At 45.5% G+C, this 22,352-nt stretch overlaps 1 protein-coding gene and 1 long non-coding RNA gene across 7 annotated transcripts in view; one reads left to right on the forward strand and one right to left on the reverse strand.

Moving 5' to 3' along the window:
* The window catches only part of LOC114588919 (rho GTPase-activating protein 20-like), an 81,018-nt gene extending 63,318 nt beyond the window's left edge, over positions 1-17,700 (reverse strand). For 2 of the 3 annotated variants that reach the window (XM_077922721.1, XM_077922720.1), the window contains exon 1: positions 17,444-17,700. In XM_077922721.1, the coding sequence (XP_077778847.1) occupies positions 17,444-17,533 (90 nt within the window). In that variant the 5' untranslated portion in view covers positions 17,534-17,700. Of the gene's footprint in view, positions 1-14,273; positions 14,497-17,443 lie in introns of those variants that run through there. The other variant, XM_077922723.1, reaches the window with a different exon arrangement.
* On the forward strand, positions 912-17,473 carry LOC144326231 (uncharacterized). Of its 4 annotated transcripts, none has more exons than XR_013391440.1 (5): positions 912-1,198; positions 1,646-1,755; positions 8,633-9,363; positions 10,920-12,959; positions 16,314-17,473. It is a non-coding gene; the product is annotated as an uncharacterized LOC144326231 (long non-coding RNA). The 4 variants fall into 4 exon arrangements; XR_013391439.1 differs by having other exon boundaries at positions 8,633-8,671; positions 9,215-12,959; XR_013391437.1 differs by having other exon boundaries at positions 8,633-12,959.
* Positions 17,701-22,352: the final 4,652 nt, after the last annotated feature.

Below are 22,352 nucleotides of genomic sequence, written 5' to 3' on the forward strand. Positions count from 1 at the left end.
ATAGGTACCGCTCTGGCGGGAAGGTAAGCAGCGTTTCCGTGCATTGCTCTGGTTCGCCAGAAGCGGCTTAGTCATGCTGGCCACATGACCCAGAAGCTGTATGCCGGCTCCCTCGGCCAATAAAGTCTGCGACTGGACCTAATGGTCAGGGGTCGCTTTACCTTTACCTTTACTATTATGATTATACTGAGCATGAATAGTCCCAATATTTGTACGTTATTGATGGTCGGTCTGTGTATCCATTCATGCTTATTGGACTTTTCCAGGATTCAGTACACATGAGAGTTTTGCATTTGTCCCCCTTTTTGCGTAATAAAAATTAAAAACCTGAGCTGGAGTTGCGCTTTAAATATCACCTCTACTGGACGACCGCCTGCAGATCCCAGATGCCTGTAGTGCTGGTGCATCTCAGCTTGGGAGATACGGTCAAAGTTGTAGATTTGGCAACAATTTTCATGCTGATTAAATCGTTTCATTTGCAGCTTGGCAGTGGAAAATAGCTTTCAGCCAGGCAACTTTCTACATCTGGTTTTCATTAGAGTGGAACATTAATCCCTTTATGCTTTAAAAGCATCACACAACGGGCACAGCCTCTGATTTGCTAAATAGCATTTGAAGAGGTGGCTGGTGGAAAAAGTGGACTAATGGGGCACTTACAGCAAACATGCCTTGAAAAGCAGCCTCTGATGACTCACCTCCCTGCCGAAACAGGGACTGGAGAGCAATCTGCCACCAGAGCCTTTGCAGGGCAGAAGGGAAGGAAGAGGTTCCATTCATATTGGGACCCGTGTCTGAAGTCCCAGAGTTTTTGGGTGCAGGGCACCCATAATTTATGGAATTAGTAAAAGTTAGAATTAATCAAGGTTTGATTTACTGTACCAAACACTGCTGGGTTAAGTTTTCCCGACAACGAGAGCCAGCCCAGCTTGACATAGCTTGCCAGGGATAAGCCATTAAGAAACAAAGGCTGAAATGGCCAGTCATTAACCCATCAATAGAAGAAATCAACAAGACAAGAACTCTGCCTTGCACAGAGAGGGAGGTTGCCAAGGTTACAGAGAGCAATGATGTCAGCGGAAGGGGAAGCCGCATTTGGCAAGGGTTTCTGGGAAGAAGGGGGTTGCAGGAGCCATGTGGACTGACTGGAGCAGGCTGTTTCAAAGAGACACAGAGGTCTAATGATGTGCACCTGCAGGAAGTATGCCCCTCTTGAGATGTGCATGCTCTGGAATTCTCCACAGTAGGCTTGAATGCATATATGTGTCAGTAAAAACACATATCTTAAAGACAATACAGTCTCTGCTGTGCCTGATTTCCAAATGAAACACAACTCCTGTGTGGGCCCCTGGAACGCCCTGAAATCTTGTCACCGCGAGGCAGAGATTGTGGGTGGTACATGACAATATTAACCAATATACTTTCTTTATGCCCCCTCCTAAGAACACACAGAAATACTATGTAAAAGAGACTGCTTTCTTTCCTTCTTTCCTTCCTTCCTGCCTGCCTGCCTTCCTTCCTTGTGCCCATGTCCCAATATGGAAAAGTTTAAATTTTAGGGTTTTTTGAGTTCTTAAATGTGATACTTTGCAAGCATTGTCATGATACTATGCATTTATCATAGTGTATGGTTTCTTTTATATTGCAGCCTGCTTCGAGAGACAAATGTTGATGCTGCCGCCTGGAAACAAATAACACGGAACCCGGAGCAACTGGGGGAAGCTGTTTTTAATGAGAACCGGGCAATGGTGAGTCAAGGTAAGCCTGGGGGGGGGGGGGCGCTGGGGGCATGGAAAAGGGATTCCTCCCTATTTACACTACAGTGTAAAGCTTTGAGGAACATTCTGCTTTACTATTAACTCGGCTGCAGGCTCACATATCCCCCCCCCCCTTGGGGCTGGCCCATGCACGAGACAAAGTGAGGTGACCACCTCAGGTGGCAGGATCTACAGGGGCACCTGGTCCTGCCTCTAAGGAATGCAATGTCCCCTGCTGCCGCTGCACGGCCAGCAATGGCTGTGGTGCACTCCTTGGAGGCTGGATCTGCCAGTGTGATTCAGCGTGGGCCCCTTCCCCCACCACGCCATACTTTGATTCACACTTCAGCCAAAAGGTAAGGTTGATCTGATTCCCTGCCTTGTTCCCAATGTTTATCTTTATTCCTCCCTTATTCCCGATGTAGTTCTTCACTCCTCGCTTGTTCCCTGGTGGGAGGGCGCCATTTTGTGGTTCACCTCAGGTGCCCACATGTATTGCGCTGGCTCTGCCTGCCTTGAATGCAGAAGGCATTCAGTTCCCTTTTGGTAGGTCTGGGAGAGCCTCCTGCTTGAAACCCTGGAGAGCCGCTGCCCATCAGTATCGACAATACTGGTAGATAGATCAGTGTAAGGCAGATTCCTGTGTAGCTATGGACCACCAACTGGCACCAGGTGCAAAACAGTGGCCTTGCTGTGTGGGTATACACACCAGAAACCTAAGGAGCACATGCACAGCCCAGGAAATTTGTGACCAGTGCCAGAACTAAGTTCTCAAGTCATTTCACACAGACAGACACCCAGTCCATGTTCACACCATACATTTGAAGCATTATCATGCCACTTTAAACTGTCATGGTTGCCACCAAAGAATCCTAGGAAGTGAAGTTTGTTAAGGGTGCCTAGAGACTCCTCCCCTATTCCTCTCACAGAGCTACAATTCCCAGAGTCCCCTGAGGAGAGGGATTATTAAAGCACTCTGGGAACTGCAGTTCTAGGAGGGGAATGGGGGAGTTTTCTAACCACACTCAGCACCCTTATCATACTGCAGTGCCCAGAATTCACTGTGGGGAAGCCATAGCTGTTTAAAGTTGCAGCTTAGTTCTTTATCCTGTGCCTGTAGTGTTGACTCATTAATTGTGCACTTGAAGTGGATTTATGCTGAACCCTCCACACACCTACCCACTTTGTTTATTCATTTAGACCATTTCTAGATGGTGGATGGAGCATCCTCAAACTGCCCATAGCTAAATGAGACTTTACTTCTATTGATGCAGCATAGAATTGCATGCGGGTGGCGCTGTGGATGTGGGTGGCGCTGTGGGTTAAACCACAGAGCCTAGGGCTTGCCGATCAGAAGGTTGGCGGTTCGAATCCCTGTGATGGAGTGAGCTCCCGTTGCTCAGTCCCTGCTCCTGCCAACCTATCAGTTTGAAAGCACGTCAAAGTGCAAGTAGATAAATAGGTACTGCTCCGGCGGGAAGGTAAACGGCGTTTCTGTGTGCTGCTCTGGTTCGCCAGAAGCGGCTTAGTCATGCTGGCCACATGACCTGGAAGCTGTACGCCGGCTCCCTCGGCCAATAAAGCGAGATGAGCGCCGCAACCCCAGAGTCGGCCACGACTGGACCTAATGGTCAGGGGTCCTTTTACCTTTACCTAGAATTGCATTAGCTTTTTTTGGCTGGTGCACCACACTGCTGGCCCATGTGAAGCTTGAGGACTGCTAAGACTCCTAGATCCTTTTCACATGGACTGCTACAAAAGCCAGGCATCCCACATCCTATATTTGTGCATCTGGTTGTTCCTGCCTCAGTGCGGAACCTGACATTTGTCTCTGTTGAGATTCATTTTGTTCATTGTGGCTCAGTTTCCAGTCTGCTAAGGTCAGTCCCCAGGAAATTACCTAAGATTTTAAAACAAGCAACCTTTCTCTAGTCTAAAGGAAAAGAAAACATGCTAATTGCCTCCCACTCTCTTTAATGCTTTTGCCCATCTTGCCTCTTTTCTTCCTTTGAAAACACAAGCAACAGCTCTAAAAACAGGACAGCTCCCTCTCTCCTCTTCCAAACACACTCACTTCAATGGAAAACACACACACACAATAAGTTATATGGGGGGTGTGGTGTGAGGAATCCTGGTGCTCTTTTGTTTTGTGTTTTGTTTTGCATTTTGTGTCTTGGTAGTGCTGCAAGCTTAAACCCACCCTGCCTGATTTTTGGAGGGAGTAATTATTTTGGGCATTCAGTTTTGGAAAAATTTCCACCCATTTTTGTCAACACTATTGGTCTGTTTATTTCCTATCAGTCTGTTTATTTCCTACAAAGGTTTTAAAGAGGAAGGTTGTTGCAGGATTGAAAATGTACATGAAGTAGACTATCTGTGGAAGGACCGTAGTTCAGTGGTAAAGCAACTGCTCTGCAAGCAGAAGGTCACAGGTTCCGTTCCCAATGGCCTCTCCAGGTAGGGCTGGGAGAGCACCCTGCTTGAAACCCTGTAAAGAGCTGCTGCTGGTCAGTGTAGACAATACTGAGCTAGAGGAACCCAGTGATCTGACTCAATATAAGGCAGCACCCTATGTTCTTATACTTCCTATCTTCTAACTCCTTCCCTACCACCCAGCACTGCTTTCAGAGACATCCCATGCACCATCTCCTTGTTCCTGCTTCTCACCTCCACATCAGCCCATGGAATTCTGCCCCACTTCCTCCCAGCAAACCTTTAGATTTCAAAAAGGACATTTTTTCTTGTGACATCAGGCCCCCCATCATCTAGGCAACCTGCTAATTATCTTGTTTCTTTCCACTCCTCAGAGCAGGGGTGGGGGGAGAGGAATAGTTCTCTTGCATCCATATCCCAAATATTATCTAAACACAACTGTTTATTAGTTTATAGTATTCACTCTGGTACCCCAGCTACAACAGTATTCTTTGTGTAGGGATGCCATTTGCAACCACCAAAATTCAGGGGATTTGGCATCCAAATGAACACACCATGTGGCCAGAGTGGACAGCTCCTACCCCAGACTCCTAATACCCTAGTGTGCACCCTCCTGTTTACTCTATCTGGCACCCAGTGTGCTCCCAGTTCTGGCTTGGGAAGCAGTGTACACCTAACATTAGCCACAACCCATATCTAACCTGTTGTTTCTTCTGAAATTCTGCATTTTGATTTGTTTTCTCCCAAACCAGCTTCAATCAGAATTAAGAAATATAATGACCTAGCTGCATTTTAAGCTGCTGATGTTTGCACAACGTAGCTCTTTGTGTGTGTATGTGTGTGTGTGTGTGTGTGTGTGTGAGAGAGAGAGAGAGAGAGAGAGAGAGAGGGAGTGTCATCAAGTGAAATTGATTGACAATAAATTCATGGGAATGTGTATGTGTGTACTGCTTCAGTCAGTGCATTATTAACTCCTGAGGAAGGTGGTAGACTCTCCTTCCTTGGAGGTTTTTAAGCAGAGGCTGGATGGCCATTTATAATGGATGCTTCAGCTGAGATTCCTTGAGGTCCCTTCCAACTCTACAATTCTGTGATTCTATGTGGTAATGCACATGGGCCTAGTTAGGCGTGTGTGTGTGTGTGTGTGTGTGTGTGTGTGTGTGTGTTAGGTGATGTCAACTGATGACTCATAAAGGCAAGAGTTAAACAGAATACCTATGCTCAGAGACCCTAGAAAAATATTGAGCTCAGAATTTCATGCTACAGAAGCGGTGGGAATACGCCTAAAAACAGCATCCCATGCTATGTTCTCTCCCCTTTTCCCATAACTTGCAGGACCTAACAAGACTGCACCATTCCACCACCAGGATGCCTCAGGGATGTATAATAGTGAACACATTTGCACTGAGATCAGTGCTTCTCTCTAGGTGTAAAGACGTCTGAAGCCCTTCAACCCATGAACTAGAAATTTAACTTTTAGCATTGCCAGCTGTTTCTAATAACAGCACCCAGTTTGTATATAAATAAATAGCACCCCAGGCAGCTCCAGAGAACTACTGGCAGCCGACTGTAACGTTCCCCTTAAGGGAAACATTAAGTGGAAAAGCTCTTGTTTGTTGGCATACAATTTACAGGAAAGAGCCTTATTTAAAACATGCTGCATTCATTCTTTTAAAGCAGGAGACAGACAATAGTATTTTAAGTTGGCTAAAAGTGGGGTTAGGAGAGGCATCATTTTCTATGTTGTACAGATATACTTCCTTCCCATTACTGACTGGCACATGTGCTCAAAGAGGTTTGGCAGGTTTTTGAATCCATGCAAAACCTTTTCTGAGCAGAGGTGAAAGAAGGATGGATATCCACATATCAGAAGCAGCCACCGCTCTTTAAAACCACCTTCCACCTCTAGGGTGGCGGAAGCTGTTGTCTCGCTTCGAACTTAGAGCAGACTCTTCCAAAAGGTTGTGTGTCAAGACACAGGGTTTTTGCAGAAAGGGGATGTAAATGGATATTGCAAAAGGGTCATCGGCAACCGACTTGAAAAACAACCAACCAACACACTGGATTTTCTCCAGAAAGGGTAAATCCAGATTAAATGAAAAAGTACAGGCCAGTATTTTGGTGCTAATAACATCATATGTGGATTCTGCAAAAAGGCATTTCAGTTGTTGTTGCTGCTGCTGCTGCTGAATCCAGTTTATTAAAATTGCAAAGCTTTGATCAACTTAATGTCACAATCCCTATAAACTTTTTTCAACCGAGAAGCATGGCATCTGACTGCTTATGGTGGCAGCTGGACAGGTTTGAGGCATGTCTATTTTTTGTGTTGCCCTTTGAGAAACCACAATGACCCCAATGGAATTAATAGGTATAACAGGAGCAGATATATTGGAAGCCAGAAGTGCCTCCCAACCACCCCCTTTTTTTTGCACTCCTCGTTAAATAAATCAAACTGGGTCCCAGCCTGTCTAGTGCCAGGGCATGGAGATTCAGAGCATAGCAAAACTCAAGTACTGTATTTTTCGCCCTAGCTTCCCCCGACACCAGCCCCCAGAATGGGAGCCAGAGCGATGCCGAAGCCGCACCAGGCTCCGGAGGGTTACGTGGAGCTGCGCCAAGCCCGGGAGTGCAGGCAGCTCCCGAGGGTTGTGCGGAGCTTCCTGAAGCCTGGAGAGCGAGAGGGGTCGGTGCGCACCGACCCCTCTCACTCTCCAGGCTTCAGCGAAAGCCTGTATTCGCCCCATAGGACGCACATACATTTCCCCTTCATTTTTGGAGGGGAAAAAGTGTGTCCTATAGGGCGAAAAATACGGTACCTTGAAATGAAACACTGTAATTTGCCATGCATTGTGCCAGAGCAGATAGCCTTTGAGCATACTTAGAGTGCCCTGCCAAAAGAAAAGAGGTATGTAGTTGTAAAGTTTCCTGCATGATGCAAGGGAAGGAAACCACTGGACATACAGAGTGCTAACATAAACACAGTGTTATTAGTCTTCCGGTTTATCAATAAACGTATGGGGGTCAAGAGATTAAAAAAAGGTGTTGAGCGTTGAAAGGAGAGGGTGCAAAGGAACAAATGTACAATTTAGGCAAAGAGGATACACCTTCTGTAGGTACAAATGGCAGTAATTAAAAAAAATTCCCTGGTGGTCTAGTGGTTAGGATTCGGCACTCTTACCGCCACGGTCCGGGTTCAATTCCTGGTCAGGAAACATGTTTTGCAAGACCCTGCCTTAAAAATGAACTGGTTGCAGGTTTTGCCCAAATATATAAATGGCAATGATTTAACAATTGCTCGTGCTGCCTGCATAGGCTGTAGGTAAGGACACTTACAAAGCAATGGTTACAAAAACGCCTTTAGAAAACGCCAAACTGGGTGTGTATACACCACCTTGTGTGTGTATACTGGTGTGTGTATACACCACCTGAGGGAGAAAAGGGAGCAAGATGGAAGGCACCTTTGAGATGTGTGTCAGTACACAAGAGTTATGTGCTCACTGGTAAACCTTAAAAACCACCAAAATATACTATCACCACAAAATGGGGAGAGGGGAGAGAGATGCGAAGGAACTGAAAGCAGTGCTCTGTACAGAATTTGGAAATGGGAAGGGGGGCAGGAAGGAAAGATAAAAACTTTCTAAGGCACAGCTCCACTTCAGAAGCAAAATCTTCAGATAAAGTTGGAACTCCAAAATCTGGGAACAAATTCATGCACTGAAGGGAGTGGACTAGAAAACCATTTGGTCTCTTCCAACTCTACTCATCTATGAAATTCAGATGCAGAATTTTGGAAGCACCCCCCCCCCCGCCCTTCGGTAAGCCAATCACCCTTGACTTCCCATTTGCAACTTGGCACTAATAATACTGGTGTACCTTACAGGATTGTTGTAAGATGACGGGGATAATGTTAAGTGCTTTGGACATCTGAAAGCTACAGGCAAGTGCCAAGTAATGGCATTATTAAGAAGGAATTTGGGCAGGTACAGACATGAGAAAAGCCACACCCTGCTCTCTTCCTTTCCCTCTGGCTAGTTTGCATATGCACCTTGACAAAGGATTGCCAACTGACTGGGAAAAACTGGATTGGCCAGGTCTTGATAATCACTTGCCACCTGCTAATTTCTGTACAATGAATTGCTGCTGAAAAGCACTGGAGCAGAATGAAGAACTTAAGAAGTGCCTGTTGGATCAGGCCAATGGGCCATCTAGTCTTCCATATATCCAACAAATACAGATACCCAGGGCCCTTCTCCATGGTAGTGTGAAATTTGGCTTTTGGAATGGTTTTAAGTACTCTGCTTACCTGGTTTAAGGAGAGTATACTGCACTGTTTGTTTTGCTTTGTATTTCTATCTCTATTCTTGTGTTGATTTTTATTTTATTTTTTGCTTCAATAACACTAATACTACTAATAAGGACTAATTTTTATCTATTCCTACATTCAGTTTCCTTGGATGTCCACAAGTTCTAGAGTTATGAGACAGGTAGGAAAACTTTTCTCTAGCCAATTTTCACTATGCCTTGCATGATTTTGTAAACTTCTAGCCTGTCACCTCTTAGGTTCCCTCTGCTGTTCGGCTGGACACTTGGCCCAACCATTAGACCTATGAATTTAGCAAACAAGTGGCAAATTGCAGGTATGTCTGGGCCTGAGACCAGTCTGTAAAGAGATTCCTCATCCTTGCCCTAAAACTTCCAAGACCTCTTGGAGATCAGGCCTGCTTTATCTGCTACAACTGATTCAATATTCTAGCTGTAAAAGATGCAGGACCTAGCAGTTCCATGTGAAGGGGAGGCACGGATAAGATAACTGCAAGCTCAACCTGAAGCAGCCTGGACATAAAAACTATGGGAAATTGCAGTCAAACATAACTACGCATTAGTGCTAGTTAGTGTGTGAAGGGGTTAAGACTATAGAGCTGGATTCCTAGACTCAGCTAAGTGATGCCCCCTCTTCTCAAATGAGAGAGGAAGTGAAGCCTTTTCTTCCTGTTCTCTTTCTCTCCACATGATGTTAATGGCCAAAGAAGACGTGTCTAAGCAGGCCTAAGCAGGCTCCAAGCTTAGAGCACGTGTTTGAAGCAACCTTTCTGTATATTCTATCCAAGAGTATTCTGCCTGAGTTTTCCTTGCTGCTGTCTGGATACATGAATGAATCTGACCTTTAGAACGTTTTGTAAGTAACACATTTGAAACTTACTTCAGTGTTATGACCAGTTCAGTGCTAAGAGGGGTAGGAAAGAGGGAAGCTCTGGATACAGCTAAGTGGTATAAAAGGGTACAGTAACTTATATCCCCACATTATAATGCTGCTTGACTTTTGTGAGTTCAAAATCTGCTATTGGGGAATTTCTTCTGCTGGAGAGTGAGTTTAGCCTCATATTTTGAATCTAAGCACCCAGCTCATTCTCTTGCTATTCACCCTACACACATGGATCACAGGGATTCATGTTTCCTTCCCACAGAAGCTGTGAAGGATTGATGTGCTTTTACCTTTACTGTTATTCCTTTCAGGAGGAGGAGGGAATTTCTTTCATCCAAGCTGGTGTTCTTCAGCTTTCCTGTCCCCAGGTGTTGTTGGCCTAATACTCCCATCATTCCCAGCCTCCTCAGCCAGGGATGGTGGGAGTTGCAGTCCAACTAGGGACCCAAGGCTGAAAGGACTGTTCTAAAGTGTTAGGCATTTGCTGCATCCTAAATGTCCTAAATGAGGGATGCGGGTGGCACTGTGGGGTTAAACCACAGAGCCTAGGACTTGCCAATCAGAAGGTCGGTGGTTCGAATCCCCACAGCGGTGTGAGCTCCCCTTGCTTGGTCCCTGCTCCTGCCAACCTAGCAGTTCGAAAGCACGAATTGCAAGTAGATAAATAGGTACTGCTCCGGCAGGAAGGTAAACGGCGTTTCCGTGCGCTGCTCCAGTTCGCCAGAAGTGGCTTAGTCATGCTGGCCACATGACCCGGAAGCTGTACGCTGGCTCCCTCGGCCTATAGAGCGAGATGAGCGCCGCAACCCCAGAGTTGGCCACGACTGGACCTAATGGTCAGGGGTCCCTTTACCTTTACCTTAAATGTCTGAGAGGAAACCACCCACATGCCCACCATGGCTATGTTCTCCTGAAGGTGGTTGGCCCTGTGTCTGGGCAGAGCAACTCCAGACATTAGTCCACTTTCACACCATCAAATTCCCTTTCACTAAGAAAAATCAGGGTAAAGCAGATCAATCTGGCTTTCCATGCACTGGGAATGTTTTGTATGCAGGGGCATCCAATGGTTTGAATCCCCTTCCCCAGATGTGCCACAGCTCAGATAAAAACTGACCCAGTGGACACATGCAGTATACTCCCATTGTTTGTTTGGGAAGTGTTGTAAACATAGCCACAGTCCACACCTATCCTGTATCTGTCACGCTGTTTCTTACGAAATACTGCATTTTGTTTGATGTGTGTTGCCCACCCCCGCCCAGCTTCTGAATGAATAAAAAGAACAACCTAGCTGCATTTGAAGCTGGTTCTACATTCCTGCCATGTTAGAGCCAAAATATTTTTTTTTAAAAAAAGTTTACCAGCACTGATTTTAAAAAAATAAATAAAGGAAGGACTCTGAGCACGTGCAGTTTTGCATTTTTAAGTCACTGAGATCACAGCACCATCATGACTAAAGGAACAAAATGGGACATGCTTCCTTATGCTTTCAATACATTTCTTTGGGACTAATAATCAACATTTTGTTGTAGAAAAGAAGACCAGTGTGGTTTCCAATTAGAAATGATAAAATGAGCACCGATAACCATGCACACAGCCAGGTATCTGCCCCGTGGCTATAAAACGTTTTAAAGAAAAGATAAGTGAAAAGGAAGGATGCTACAGTGGTAAGTATCAGCCTGGTGTCTTCAACTCCCAGGCATGCCCACACCAGTAGGACTGCCGTATGCCAGGATTTTCTTGGACATTACCATGATTTCAGAGGTGGAATGAATGTCCAGGAGGAATTTCCTAAAGGTGGTGCTTTGTTCTGGATCTTAGGCAAGTAAAAAACAACAACTGAACAACAAAAACCTCAACAATTTTGGGGTTTCCCTAAAAAAAAAAGCTCAGCAACCATGTGTGCTGCATCACCTGCCACGCTCATTTTGGGGGCCCAGGGCTGCAGGGCCCTGGACTTCTGTCCTTTGATCCAGTCCTACATACACCATAGCTATAGGGCACAGGCCCATTCTTCCTGACGATGCGTTTTTCTGTGTTTTTACTCCAGCTGTTTGACAACAGAGGTGGTGCCACTAGCCTCCTTTGCTTGCTCCCCCCCCCACCCCCTGAAACTGCAACTTGTCTCCTTGAAATGATGTTACATTTCCTGACACCAGGGGTGTATTCAGATGCAGGAAATACTGTGGTAGTTTTCTAACATTCCTTTCACGCTGCAGTACTCTACTGTTGTGTTATGGAAGTGCTGCTTTTTTACTGATCTGCTGGCACGTGGTGATTAATTTAATTCACACCAGTGGGTGTGGTGTGGCACAACACTGCACTATATCACTGGGCAACGCCCCTACCCCTATTTCTGCACATACTTGCTTCTGTTTCCCCATGATTCCCCCCCATGAAAGCAGCAGGAAAGGACTGCATGCCAGATTAGAGCCTGACATTTTATCACATTACCCTTCACCATTTTCTCGGTCAATGAGGTTGCAAATATCACCCCCCCCCAAAGCAATTAATACAAAAATCAGTCCTAAACTTCCACTATATTCTGCTAGGTTTCCAGAATCATCAGGGATGGTGGGAGTTGGGAGTCAAACAACATTTGGCTCTAAAGTTTTACATACACTGTTTATTAAATTTCAGGTCTTTGTTGATCAGTCTGTTAATGACCCACCTTGCAATGTAGTTTGGTCTTGTAATAGACCAAGCTCCTTCTTTTTCTTAAGCCATTAAGAAGTCATTCTGAAAATCCATGAGCAGAGCCACACACTCAGGACCTTCTCCCTATTGAACTACTTACCAAAGTAACATGATAGGGAGAAGAAGGCAAGATGCAGCCAGCAATCATAGGCTTGCACTGAAACTGACCAGTTGCAGCCTAGATGCACTTTTATATTGCTTTTTATATTGCTTTTTATATTGTAATCTTAGGTTATGAACCAGTCTGAGATCTATAGATAAAGGGTAGTATACAAATTTAAATAATTTGGAAAGTGAAATGGCATAGACTGCTGTGTGAATGCAGCTCATGTCACTCCGTGGATATTCCAGGGGTTGGCAGGGAAACGGCAGCTGCAAGGCAGGGGAAAGTGGCCCAGGAGATATGGTGCTATTTAGTCCGGCATTCACATGGCATAGCTTCTGTAGTGTGCCACAGATGCGCCTCTTTACTCTTGGATGCATGAGATATCTTTCATAGGGGCTCACCCTATTCTTCTGATTGCAAATAAAATAAATATTTGCCACCACCCACCAGCAACCATTTACCAAGAGGAAAGGAGTGCAGGGTGTTATTGTTACACAGCTTAGGCCCAAGCTATTTGAAATACGTTATTCCCTTATAGGAACCTGCCTGGGTTCCCTTCTCTCAGTCCCACCACCCTCACAGGCACACTTCATGGGGGCCCAGGACCTCAGAGACTTCTCAGTGATGGCTGCACCAAGAAACTTTGGAACTCCCTCCCTAGAGAAGCTAGACTGGCTCCCTCCTTGCTGGCCTTCTGCTGGCAGGTGAAGTCCTTCTTTTGAGAACTGGCTGCTTTTAATGAAAGGGCTGTCACCACACTGGTTTTATGGTAATTATCTGTATGTTTGTAATAAGATTGTGTATGCATATATAGTTTTAATTCTATCAATGTTTACTTGTTTTTTGATTACAGTGGTACCTCAGGTTAAGTACTTAATTCGTTCCGGAGGTCCGTACTTAACCTGAAACTGTTCTTAACCTGAAGCACCACTTTAGCTAGTGGGAACTCCTGCTGCTGCCGCGCCGCTGGAGCACGATTTCTGTTCTCATCCTGAAGCAAAGTTCTTAACCTGAAGCACTATTTCTGGGTTAGCGGAGTGTGTAACCTGAAGCGTATGTAACCTGAAGCATATGTAACCCCAGGTACCACTGTATTGTTCCCCCCCTATTTTTAGTGGTTCTTGTTTTTATCTGTTAGTCACCCTGAACCCTGTCAGGGCAAAAGGTGGGGTCTAAATAAATGACTATGATAATGATAGTAATAACATTCGCCCCACCATGCTGAATTCCACACCTTTCTGAAAAATCACCAAAATGACCCCCCACCTGAGACTGGGCTGCAAAAATGAAGCAACAGAGATGGGGATTTTGTAACTACCCTAGTGTAAATCCTACTGGGTGGGGGGACGGGACGGGACGGGATGGACCTTTCATATCCGCACTGGTATGCAGGAATGGACTCGAAGGGAGCAATAATATTCAGAGTAAGGATCATAGAATTGTAGAGTTGGAAGGGACCCTGAGGATCATCTAGTCCAACCCTCTGCAATGCAGGAATATGCAGCTGTCCCATACAGAGATCGAACCTGCAACCTTGGTGTTATCAGCATCGTGCTCTAACCAACTGAGCTATCCAAGCTAACGTCAAGCTATTTAGAAGTAGCTCCCCTTTCACACAAGGCTTAAACATTTCTGAATCTTCTCACTTTGGCATGACAAGAAAAGAAGGAAGGGCAGCCAACCTTGTGCTGTGGACAGACTGGGGGCACCTGGGGAAAGGAGAAAACCCCAAGTGGGCAGCACTGTGTATCCACTGACCAGTGTGGTTCCCAAACTTTTTCGGACCACTGTCCCCTGAAATCATCACCAGTGCCCCCTACCCTGTCAAAGCATTATTTAGAATAGGGCTTTGCATGACCCACTAAGGAGGATGCTAACACAGTAAAATTCAGAAGAGTAACAATTAATTGCTCCCTTATTCAAAAAATAAACCTATGTAAAAATAAGCATGTGCTCTGTAGCTTAGAAAAAAATATAAATGGCAAAGAAAATTGCATAAAAGTCTTTTTTACATATTCTTACTAACAAAAACATAAGGGTGAAGCAAATTTGCAGCACAAAATATTAATATATAACAACTTACCAAATATGCAAAAACCTTCACCTGAATAGGGATGGAATGTCCTAGTCTGACACTCTGACCACTGCACCACTCTGGCTAGTAAGACTAAAGAAATAAATGCCTGCAGCTGGAAGAGCTGGAGAGTGACAGGGACAGTCACTGGGAAGGGAAATGTCTTTGCATGGTAGTGTATGGCAGTGGTCCCCAAAGTGGGTGGTACCGCCCCCTGGAGGACAGTGGGAGGACCTACGGGAGAGCTAAGAGTCAAGGGGGCAGCGGGGGGGGGGGGGGGTTGGAGATGAGCCCCTCTGAGAGCATTTATTGCTTATTTACAATATACCAAGTTGGATTCTGGCACAAAACACCTTCCTCACTTTGTATTAAGGTTTTGCTGCTCATATCAATTTCAAATCTATTTCCTTTGGTCACATTTGTTTGTATTGATGATTCTGAGTTGTTACAAGGTAGCCAATTATTGGTGAGCTATTGATTTTTTTATAAATTAGTTACCATACATCTGTGGTAGGTGACACTCCATCCCCATTCTGCTACAATGCTCACTGGGTGACCAGGGTTGTTGACATACAGTGGCTATGGACAGTCATGTATGCCACTTATTATTATTATTATTAAAAAACACACACTTTTATTCAAAAGTTACACTTCAGCTTTGACCACTGCCATAATCCTACAGAAAAATTACTCCAATCCGCAATCCCTCATCACTGTCATGTTGGCTCACCAAATACCCTCAATAGGGACCCAATTACTGATCTGGTATACTAGACATTTTTCAATCAATATATCACTTCCACAGACACCTCTGTAATGATTATGGCATTAAAATATCCCATTCCCAATAAAAGAGAAAAAGGGAGATTGAATTGTGTCAAAGGTATCTTTTTGGAGATGCCTTTGATTATTCACCAGTGATATGTGAGGCATTCTGATAGAGCAATGTTCCAGATGTTATTAACCCCAACCACTATTGGTATATTAGAGGTTTCCTTCCATATTGGGCAATAACTAGCCTAGCTTCAGGAAGGAAATTAATTCTTTAGATTTAAGGGTAGAATTTGGGGTCAAATCCAGTGATACGCCTGGCAAGTGCCGAATTAGAGGAGACATAGATTGTTTAGTGATTTTGGAGGTCAGATAAAAGGCTTTCCCCCAAAAGGCATGAACCACAGTACACTCCCACACAAAAATAGGAACCTCGTTCTCCACAACCTTGGGGGCTGGTCATGGCCTCTCAGTCTAACCCACCTCACAATATTGTTGTGGGGATTTAAATGATGAGGAAAACCACGTATGCCACCTTGAGCTCCTCAGAGGAAAGGTGAGGGATTTTATAGCATCTAAAATAGCATCAGGTAATGGGATAATTTCTCCTGCAAGTATACCTGTTGTTCCTCACCACCACCACCACCTGTACAGCATTCAGTTCTATAACATTAGCAGACAAAACAGCATCACAACAGTATAACAACAGTATAAAAAACAGCAGCCTTGGTTGACAGAAATTCACCTCACCGTGAAATTTGGCCACCTCTACAAGTGGAGGGCAGCAGCTGGCATAGGTCTACCTAAACTTTGGAGGGCTCATGCTTCAAGCATCAAGTAAGCTGGTCTGGAGCAACTGAGCAGCTTCTTTGCCAGGCATTTCCTACCCAGTGGGTATAAGCTGTCCACTTACTCATCACTCCAGGAGAGGAAATGCATCACCCTGTGCTAATTTATATTTATACTGCAAATGATTACTATAATTTAAACAGAAATGCATATATCCATCTCTGCTTAGTCTGCTGCCAAGGTCCTAACTGTTGGTGTACAACTTGCTCTCGCTTCTTAGGGTTTTCTGCTGTTAAACCGGACAGCTCATCAAATACAGTACTCTCTTCTGGGAATGTAGGACACATGGCCACCCTAAGTAGATGTCCCCTTGAAACATTTGAATGAAGAATTCAAGTAGAATAAAGTCATGGTTTTAACTATCCAGGTTAGCAACAAAACTCCCAACAGCTTTACATGAAATGCCTCTTTATGCTTTGCAATTTTCAGGTGTCTACTTAAACAGAAGAAAGGAAGAAGAGCTCTTCTGGATCAGACAAGTGGCCCATCTAGTGTAGCATCCAGTGGCCAACCAGATGCCTGTGGGAAACCAGCAAGCAGCACCTGAACACAAGAGCCCACTCCCCTCCTGTAGTCTCCAGCAACTGGTATTCAGAAGAATTACTGCTTCTGACCAGAGCATGGCCACCATGTAGCTACTGATAGTCTTAGACAGTCTTCAGAATGTGAACTGTCAGTGTGACTGACAGGTGCTTTAAAATATGCATATTAGACAGTTACACTTTTCCAGAAGTAGAGAACTGGCTGTGGGTTGGATATAAATCTGGGTTTAGATTGCCCAGGGAATGTGTGAAATGGCCCTGAAATGTCAAGCCATGAATCAGTCTGTGATTATATTATTCAGTCTTGGTAAACCACAAACATATTTATGGAATTCTGCCTAATGGGTGTGCTGAGCAAATATTGTCTAACGGATAAGAGCCTGCTGGATTGGACCAATGGCCCATCTAGTCCAGCGTTCTGTTCTCACAGGGGCCTACCAGATGCCCCAGTGGGATGCTCAAGGGCAACTTTTGCCCCTGTGGTTTACAGCAACTGGTATTCAGAAGCACTGCCTGTCTGTTTTAGCATGTGCATGATATATGGCATGCACAAGAACAGCACACAGAGAACCGTTGTATAAGCATGTACTCTGCACACAGAGATGTGTTGGCTGCCGAGAGGAAAGTGTGTTGGACAGGTCTAGTGGTTACACACTGTCTAGCTAAGCATGGAAAGTTTATCCCGGTGCGGGGAAATACATATGGTTGGAGGAAGCAGCTGCGGGTTCAGCAGATTCTGTGGTACGATCAAGTAAAAGAAAATAAGCAAGGATTCAAGAGCGGCTCATCAGGGGAAGCTGGCGGAGAAATGAGCACACGAGCAATAAATAGAAGGGAAGGGGAAGAAAAACAAATTGGAAAAAGTGAAACGTCCAGGAAGGAATGTGGGGACAAGCCGTTCCAGCCCGGACAGAGAGGTAACTTCTCTAGACACATGGAACAGCCAGCCTAGCTGTACCTCTCTGTACACAGACTCTCTGCACCTTCAGCCTCCTTTCACACCATTCAAGTACTTGCCTTGCTCCACTCCTGGGTGGGAGGACAGGCTCCCAAATTCTGCTCACTCTGCCCCTGTGGTGACAAGCTGGCTTTCTGCTGGGGAGTCATCCTGAGGAGGACCGGTGGTCAGCCAGGGCTGCTGCTGCTGCTGTTGCTGCAGGCACATTCACCCACCATCAGCAGAAGGCTGGAGAAGCCCTGCCGTGGTCCAGATGGACTCTGTATATCCTTGGGCAAAGCTGCTGACGCGCTTGGACGTCCAGGCCCAGAGCTAGAGGCTGAGCGACTGGAGCAAGTTAGCATTGCCTGCCTGCTTTTCCTCATCAGCCAAGAGAGGAAAGGGGGGGGGGGGAGTTTGCACAAACCAAGTAGCTCCTCCTCGTGCTGCCTAAATATGGACATTTGCTCATATGCTGTGCTCCATCCTGGAAGCAGTAACTGCTAAGCAGCTGCCTTCACTGGATGAAGTGAGCATTAAGAGAGAGCTGGAAGGAGGCAGAAACAGTCACCTTAGCAGGACCATCCTTTTGATGAAGGCTTCCAGGCGCTGAAATGAACAATGTCAGGGAGATCCAGACTCGGGAGCAATGCCATCTTTTTAGGAGGGTCAAGGAAGACCCAGGAGGTGCCAAGAAGGATTACAAAGGGTACTGGAGTCCCTGCACCATTTTGTGATGATTTTGCTTATTTTTTTGTTTTTTTAAAAACCCTTTTAAAATTACCCTACTAGGCCCTGTCCTGCTTAAAAGCAGTATTGCTGGAACTCCCTGCCTATTGATAATCCGGCAGGCACCTTGACTGTATTCTTTTTGGCACCTGTTGAAAACACTTTTTGTTTAGACAAGCCTACCCAGATGGGGTCCCTTTACCCTTTACCTTTCTACCCAGATGTTTAGAAAGCTGATGTGAGTTTCAACCTGTTTTCAGTCTATTGTTATTTCAATTTTTGAATCATAGAATGGTAGAGTAGGAAGAAACCTTGAGGGTCATCTAGTCCAAATTTTCTCAACCTTTTTTGAGCTGTGGCCCCCTTCTGAACTTTTTTCCTTCCTGTGGCCCCCCCTTCCTACCTATACAAAGGTAGTTATTAAGAAAGGCAGTTTTGTTTGTAAATGGAACATGCTTTACTTACAATTTTTATAATTTATAGAAAAGACAATTACGTAAAAACTTATACTTTTAAGTATTTCTCTACCTTGTTCTTGAGGACCAGAAACAAGCTTTTTTATATCCGGTTCTATCTCTGTGAGGGATAACCGAAGATCATCTCTGTCCATTGAGGCGATTCCGCATTAGGCCGAGCAAATAATTCACACTACTGAAACCTGATTCTACCAAATACAAAGTAGGAAATGCCATGAAAAACAATTTCGCTTTATCCCAAAGTGGGAGGGAGAAGGAAATGGAAGCAACGTTACTGTAGGGGGGGTGTGGCGATCCATCCACTGGGAACTATGGTCACTTCTCGGTTCACTCCACTTCTCTGCTTTCTATAGTAGTACCTCAGGTTAATAACTTAATTCGTTCCGGAGGTCCGTTCTTAACCTGAAACTGTTCTTAACCTGAAGCACCACTTTAGCTAATTGGGCCTCCTGCTGCCGCCACGCTGCCGGAGCACGATTTCTATTCTCATCCTGAAGCAAAGTTCTTAACCCGAGGTACTATTTCTGGGTTTGCGGAGTCTGTAACCTGAAGCGTATGTAACCTGAAGTGTATGTAACCCGAGGTACCACTGTATTTGCTTTACTTCTCTGGTTGTTTGTTGTTTGTTTTTCTTTTCTCGGCCACGTCTCTGTTTTCTTCACTTCTCGCCTCCCTCTGTGGCCCCCTAGTCTCGTGCCGTGGCTCCCCAGTTACGTGATTTTCACCTGTGCCCCCCTTGGAATATCCTGGGGGCCCCAGGTGACCCCCCCAACACCCCAGTTGAGAAACACTGATTTGGCCAATCCCCTACAACGCACACCGGACCCTGCTTAGCTTTGCCAATGTGCTAGCAATTTTTTACTGCACCACTAGGAGGAGGAAAGTCTTAAAACTATTGTTGCTAATTCTCCTTGTCAATTATTTTAGACAGCAGTTTTTAGACAGCTGTGAGAGCTTTCATTTTTTTAAAAACAACAACCAAGCAGTGTATAAATTTTACAACATAAATAAATAAAAAACCTTATCAGTTTGAAATTAAATTGGATCAGGAGTCAAACTGCACCTCTGCCATGTGGCTTGAGGCTTGCCTTTTTCAGCCTCAGTTTCCCATCTGCAACATAATGATACTGACCTGCCTAACACGGTTGTTGTTACATGACATGTTTTGTTTATTCTAAATGACTATGTAAAACCTGAACAAGAAGGGGGGAAAACAGGCTATGCCCACAGAGCTGCTCTCTCACCTCTACTAGCAAGCATTATAATTATTAGTTAGGTGTTTGTGCCACCATTCCTTAATGAGTCCAGGGCAGAGTCCAAGGCCTTCGCCTTCCTCAGGAACTGCTGCCCTCATGTGGTGAGCCACATAAATGCAGCAGCTCAGTAAAGAATGGTCCAGATCTGGGCTTGACTGCCCACCCAGGTTAGCCATTGGCTTTCCCTGGGCCCTAAGGGGTTTAAAGGGCTTGCAGGTGATTTTTGCTTCAGTAATGAGGTCCAGCTGGGTTCCAAGGTGGCATGGGTTTCCCTTGCTTGCTGAGCCTGACTCCTGGTTGTCCTTATTTATGTCGTAAAATTGATTAAGGGAATTGGGTATATTTAGCCTGGATATGAGGGACACAGGGTGGCGCTGTGGTCTAAGCCACAGAGCCTAGGGCTTGCCAATCAGAAGGTCGGCGGTTCGAATCCCTGCAACGGGGTGAGCTCCCGTTGCTCGGTCCCTGCTCCTGCCAACCTAGCAGTTCGAAAGCACATCACAGTGCACATAGATAAATAGGTACTGCTCCGGCGGGAAGGTAAACGGTGTTTCCGTGTGCTGCTCTGGTTCGCCAGAAGCGGCTTAGTCATGCTGGCCACATGACCTGGAAGCTGTACGCCGGCTCCCTTGGCCAATAAAGCGAGATGAGCACCGCAACCCCAGAGTCGGCCACGACTGGACCTAATGGTCAGGGGTCCCTTTACCCTTTACCTTTACCTAGCCTGGATATGAGGACACTGAGAGGAGATATGATAGCCATCTTCAAATATCTGAAGGGCTGTCACATGGAAGATGGAGCAAACCTGTTTTCTCCTGCTCGGGAGTGTAGGATTCGAACCAATGGCTTCAAGTTACAAGAAAGGAGATTCTGACTAAACAGGAAGAACTTTTTGACAGTAAGAGCTGTTTGACAGTGGAACAGACTTACTTGGAAGGCGGTGAACTCTCCTTCGTTGGAGGTTTTTTTGGATGTCCACCTGTCATGGGTGCTGTAGTTAAGATGTCTGCACTGAAGGGGGTTAGACTTGATGATCCTCTGCAGAGTTGGAAGGGACACCCTAGGGTCTAGTCCAACCCCCTGCAATCCAGGAATCACAGTTTAAGAATTCCTGTCAGGTGGCCATCCAACCTTGGTTTAAAAACCTCCAATAAAGGAGAGTCCACCATCTTCTAAACTCACCTCCATTCCATTGTTGTCAGAAAGTTCTTCCTAATGTTTCCTGTAATTTGAATTGGTTTGGTTCTTTCACTGTGGGAGCTTATAAGGGCACAGAACCATGGGCGTAGCCAGGATTTGTGTTCTGGGGTGGTGGAGGGCAGGACACCCACTTGCCATCAACCCCTGTCAGGCTCTCTAGCAGATTCGGAATGAAATGCCTCAACAACAGTTTTAAATTATTTTTTTGCCCCCAAGTGCTCAGAAAAATCCAGTCAAAATCGTCAATCATTTGAAAACTAGGAAATTAAATAAAACAATTAGCACCAGGGAGTACCTTTCATGTGGTTAACGGGTATATTTTGCGAAATTACAAGGAACATGTATTTTTTATGTTGCTTTAAAAAAACAAAACTAAAACAAGTTTTCTTGGATTTGCTGAAAACCTTTTCAGCACTTCTTTCTCAAATTCCTCCTTTTTTCCCAATGCAGTTTTTTCAGTGCATACTCAGTAACCAAAGCCCATTGAGACACTCCCCTGTCATCGTTGTCACTAGCCATGTCTTTACTTTCTGTAAGGCACTGAATGACAGCTCTATGGTACAAGTGGTGCGCATGGCTGAGCACATGGGCATAGCCAACATTTATGTTTGGGGTGTGGGGGGCAGGACCTCAGTTAAGATTTTGTATTGATTTACTTGATGAGGGGGGGAAGCTGCCCCTCCCTGACTCCTTAGACATACCCATGGCTGAGCAAGAGAGATGAGCAGAGGCTTTTTGTGGTAGGGCAAAAGAGTTTCACTTACTTTACTAGGTCTGCTATGTTCATCCTTCTTAAATGCTCTTTGCTGAGTCTCTTCTCCCACATGGTCTATCATACTCCAGCTTTGGAGCTGAAGTTGGGGCAGCACTGAAAGCACTCACTCAACTGAGGTTCTGCTCCCCCCCCCCCCAGCAGAAGCCTGCCCCGCGTAATGAAATCACGTATTTCTACCCGTGATTTCTCCCAAAAACCCCTCTAACAAAAATCCTATGCCTGTGGGCAGCTGCCCTGCCCCCCTGGCTACACCCATGAGTGGATCCTCAGAGTTTACAAGACCTATGGGCTCACCCTCCTCTCACCTGACTCCAAGCTGTTTGATGGGCAGGAATCACTACCGGGCAAAGAAGGATTCCCATTTCCCACTGAAGCTGCTGGGATTTGGATAAAGCCTTGAAGATTGTCAAAAATCCCCCAAGGTTCAAGAGGTTTGCAAAGCCACAAGCGCTCGCTTTCCGCCATCCTTCCTGCCAACACCGCCCCCCGCCCACCCTCCTCCCCGCGATTGCTTTCGCCGCGGCACATTTCAGGCATTAGGAAAGCAACCTGG

The sequence above is a fragment of the Podarcis muralis genome, chromosome Z (assembly GCF_964188315.1).
Source record: "Podarcis muralis chromosome Z, rPodMur119.hap1.1, whole genome shotgun sequence".
Lineage (NCBI taxonomy): Eukaryota > Metazoa > Chordata > Lepidosauria > Squamata > Lacertidae > Podarcis > Podarcis muralis.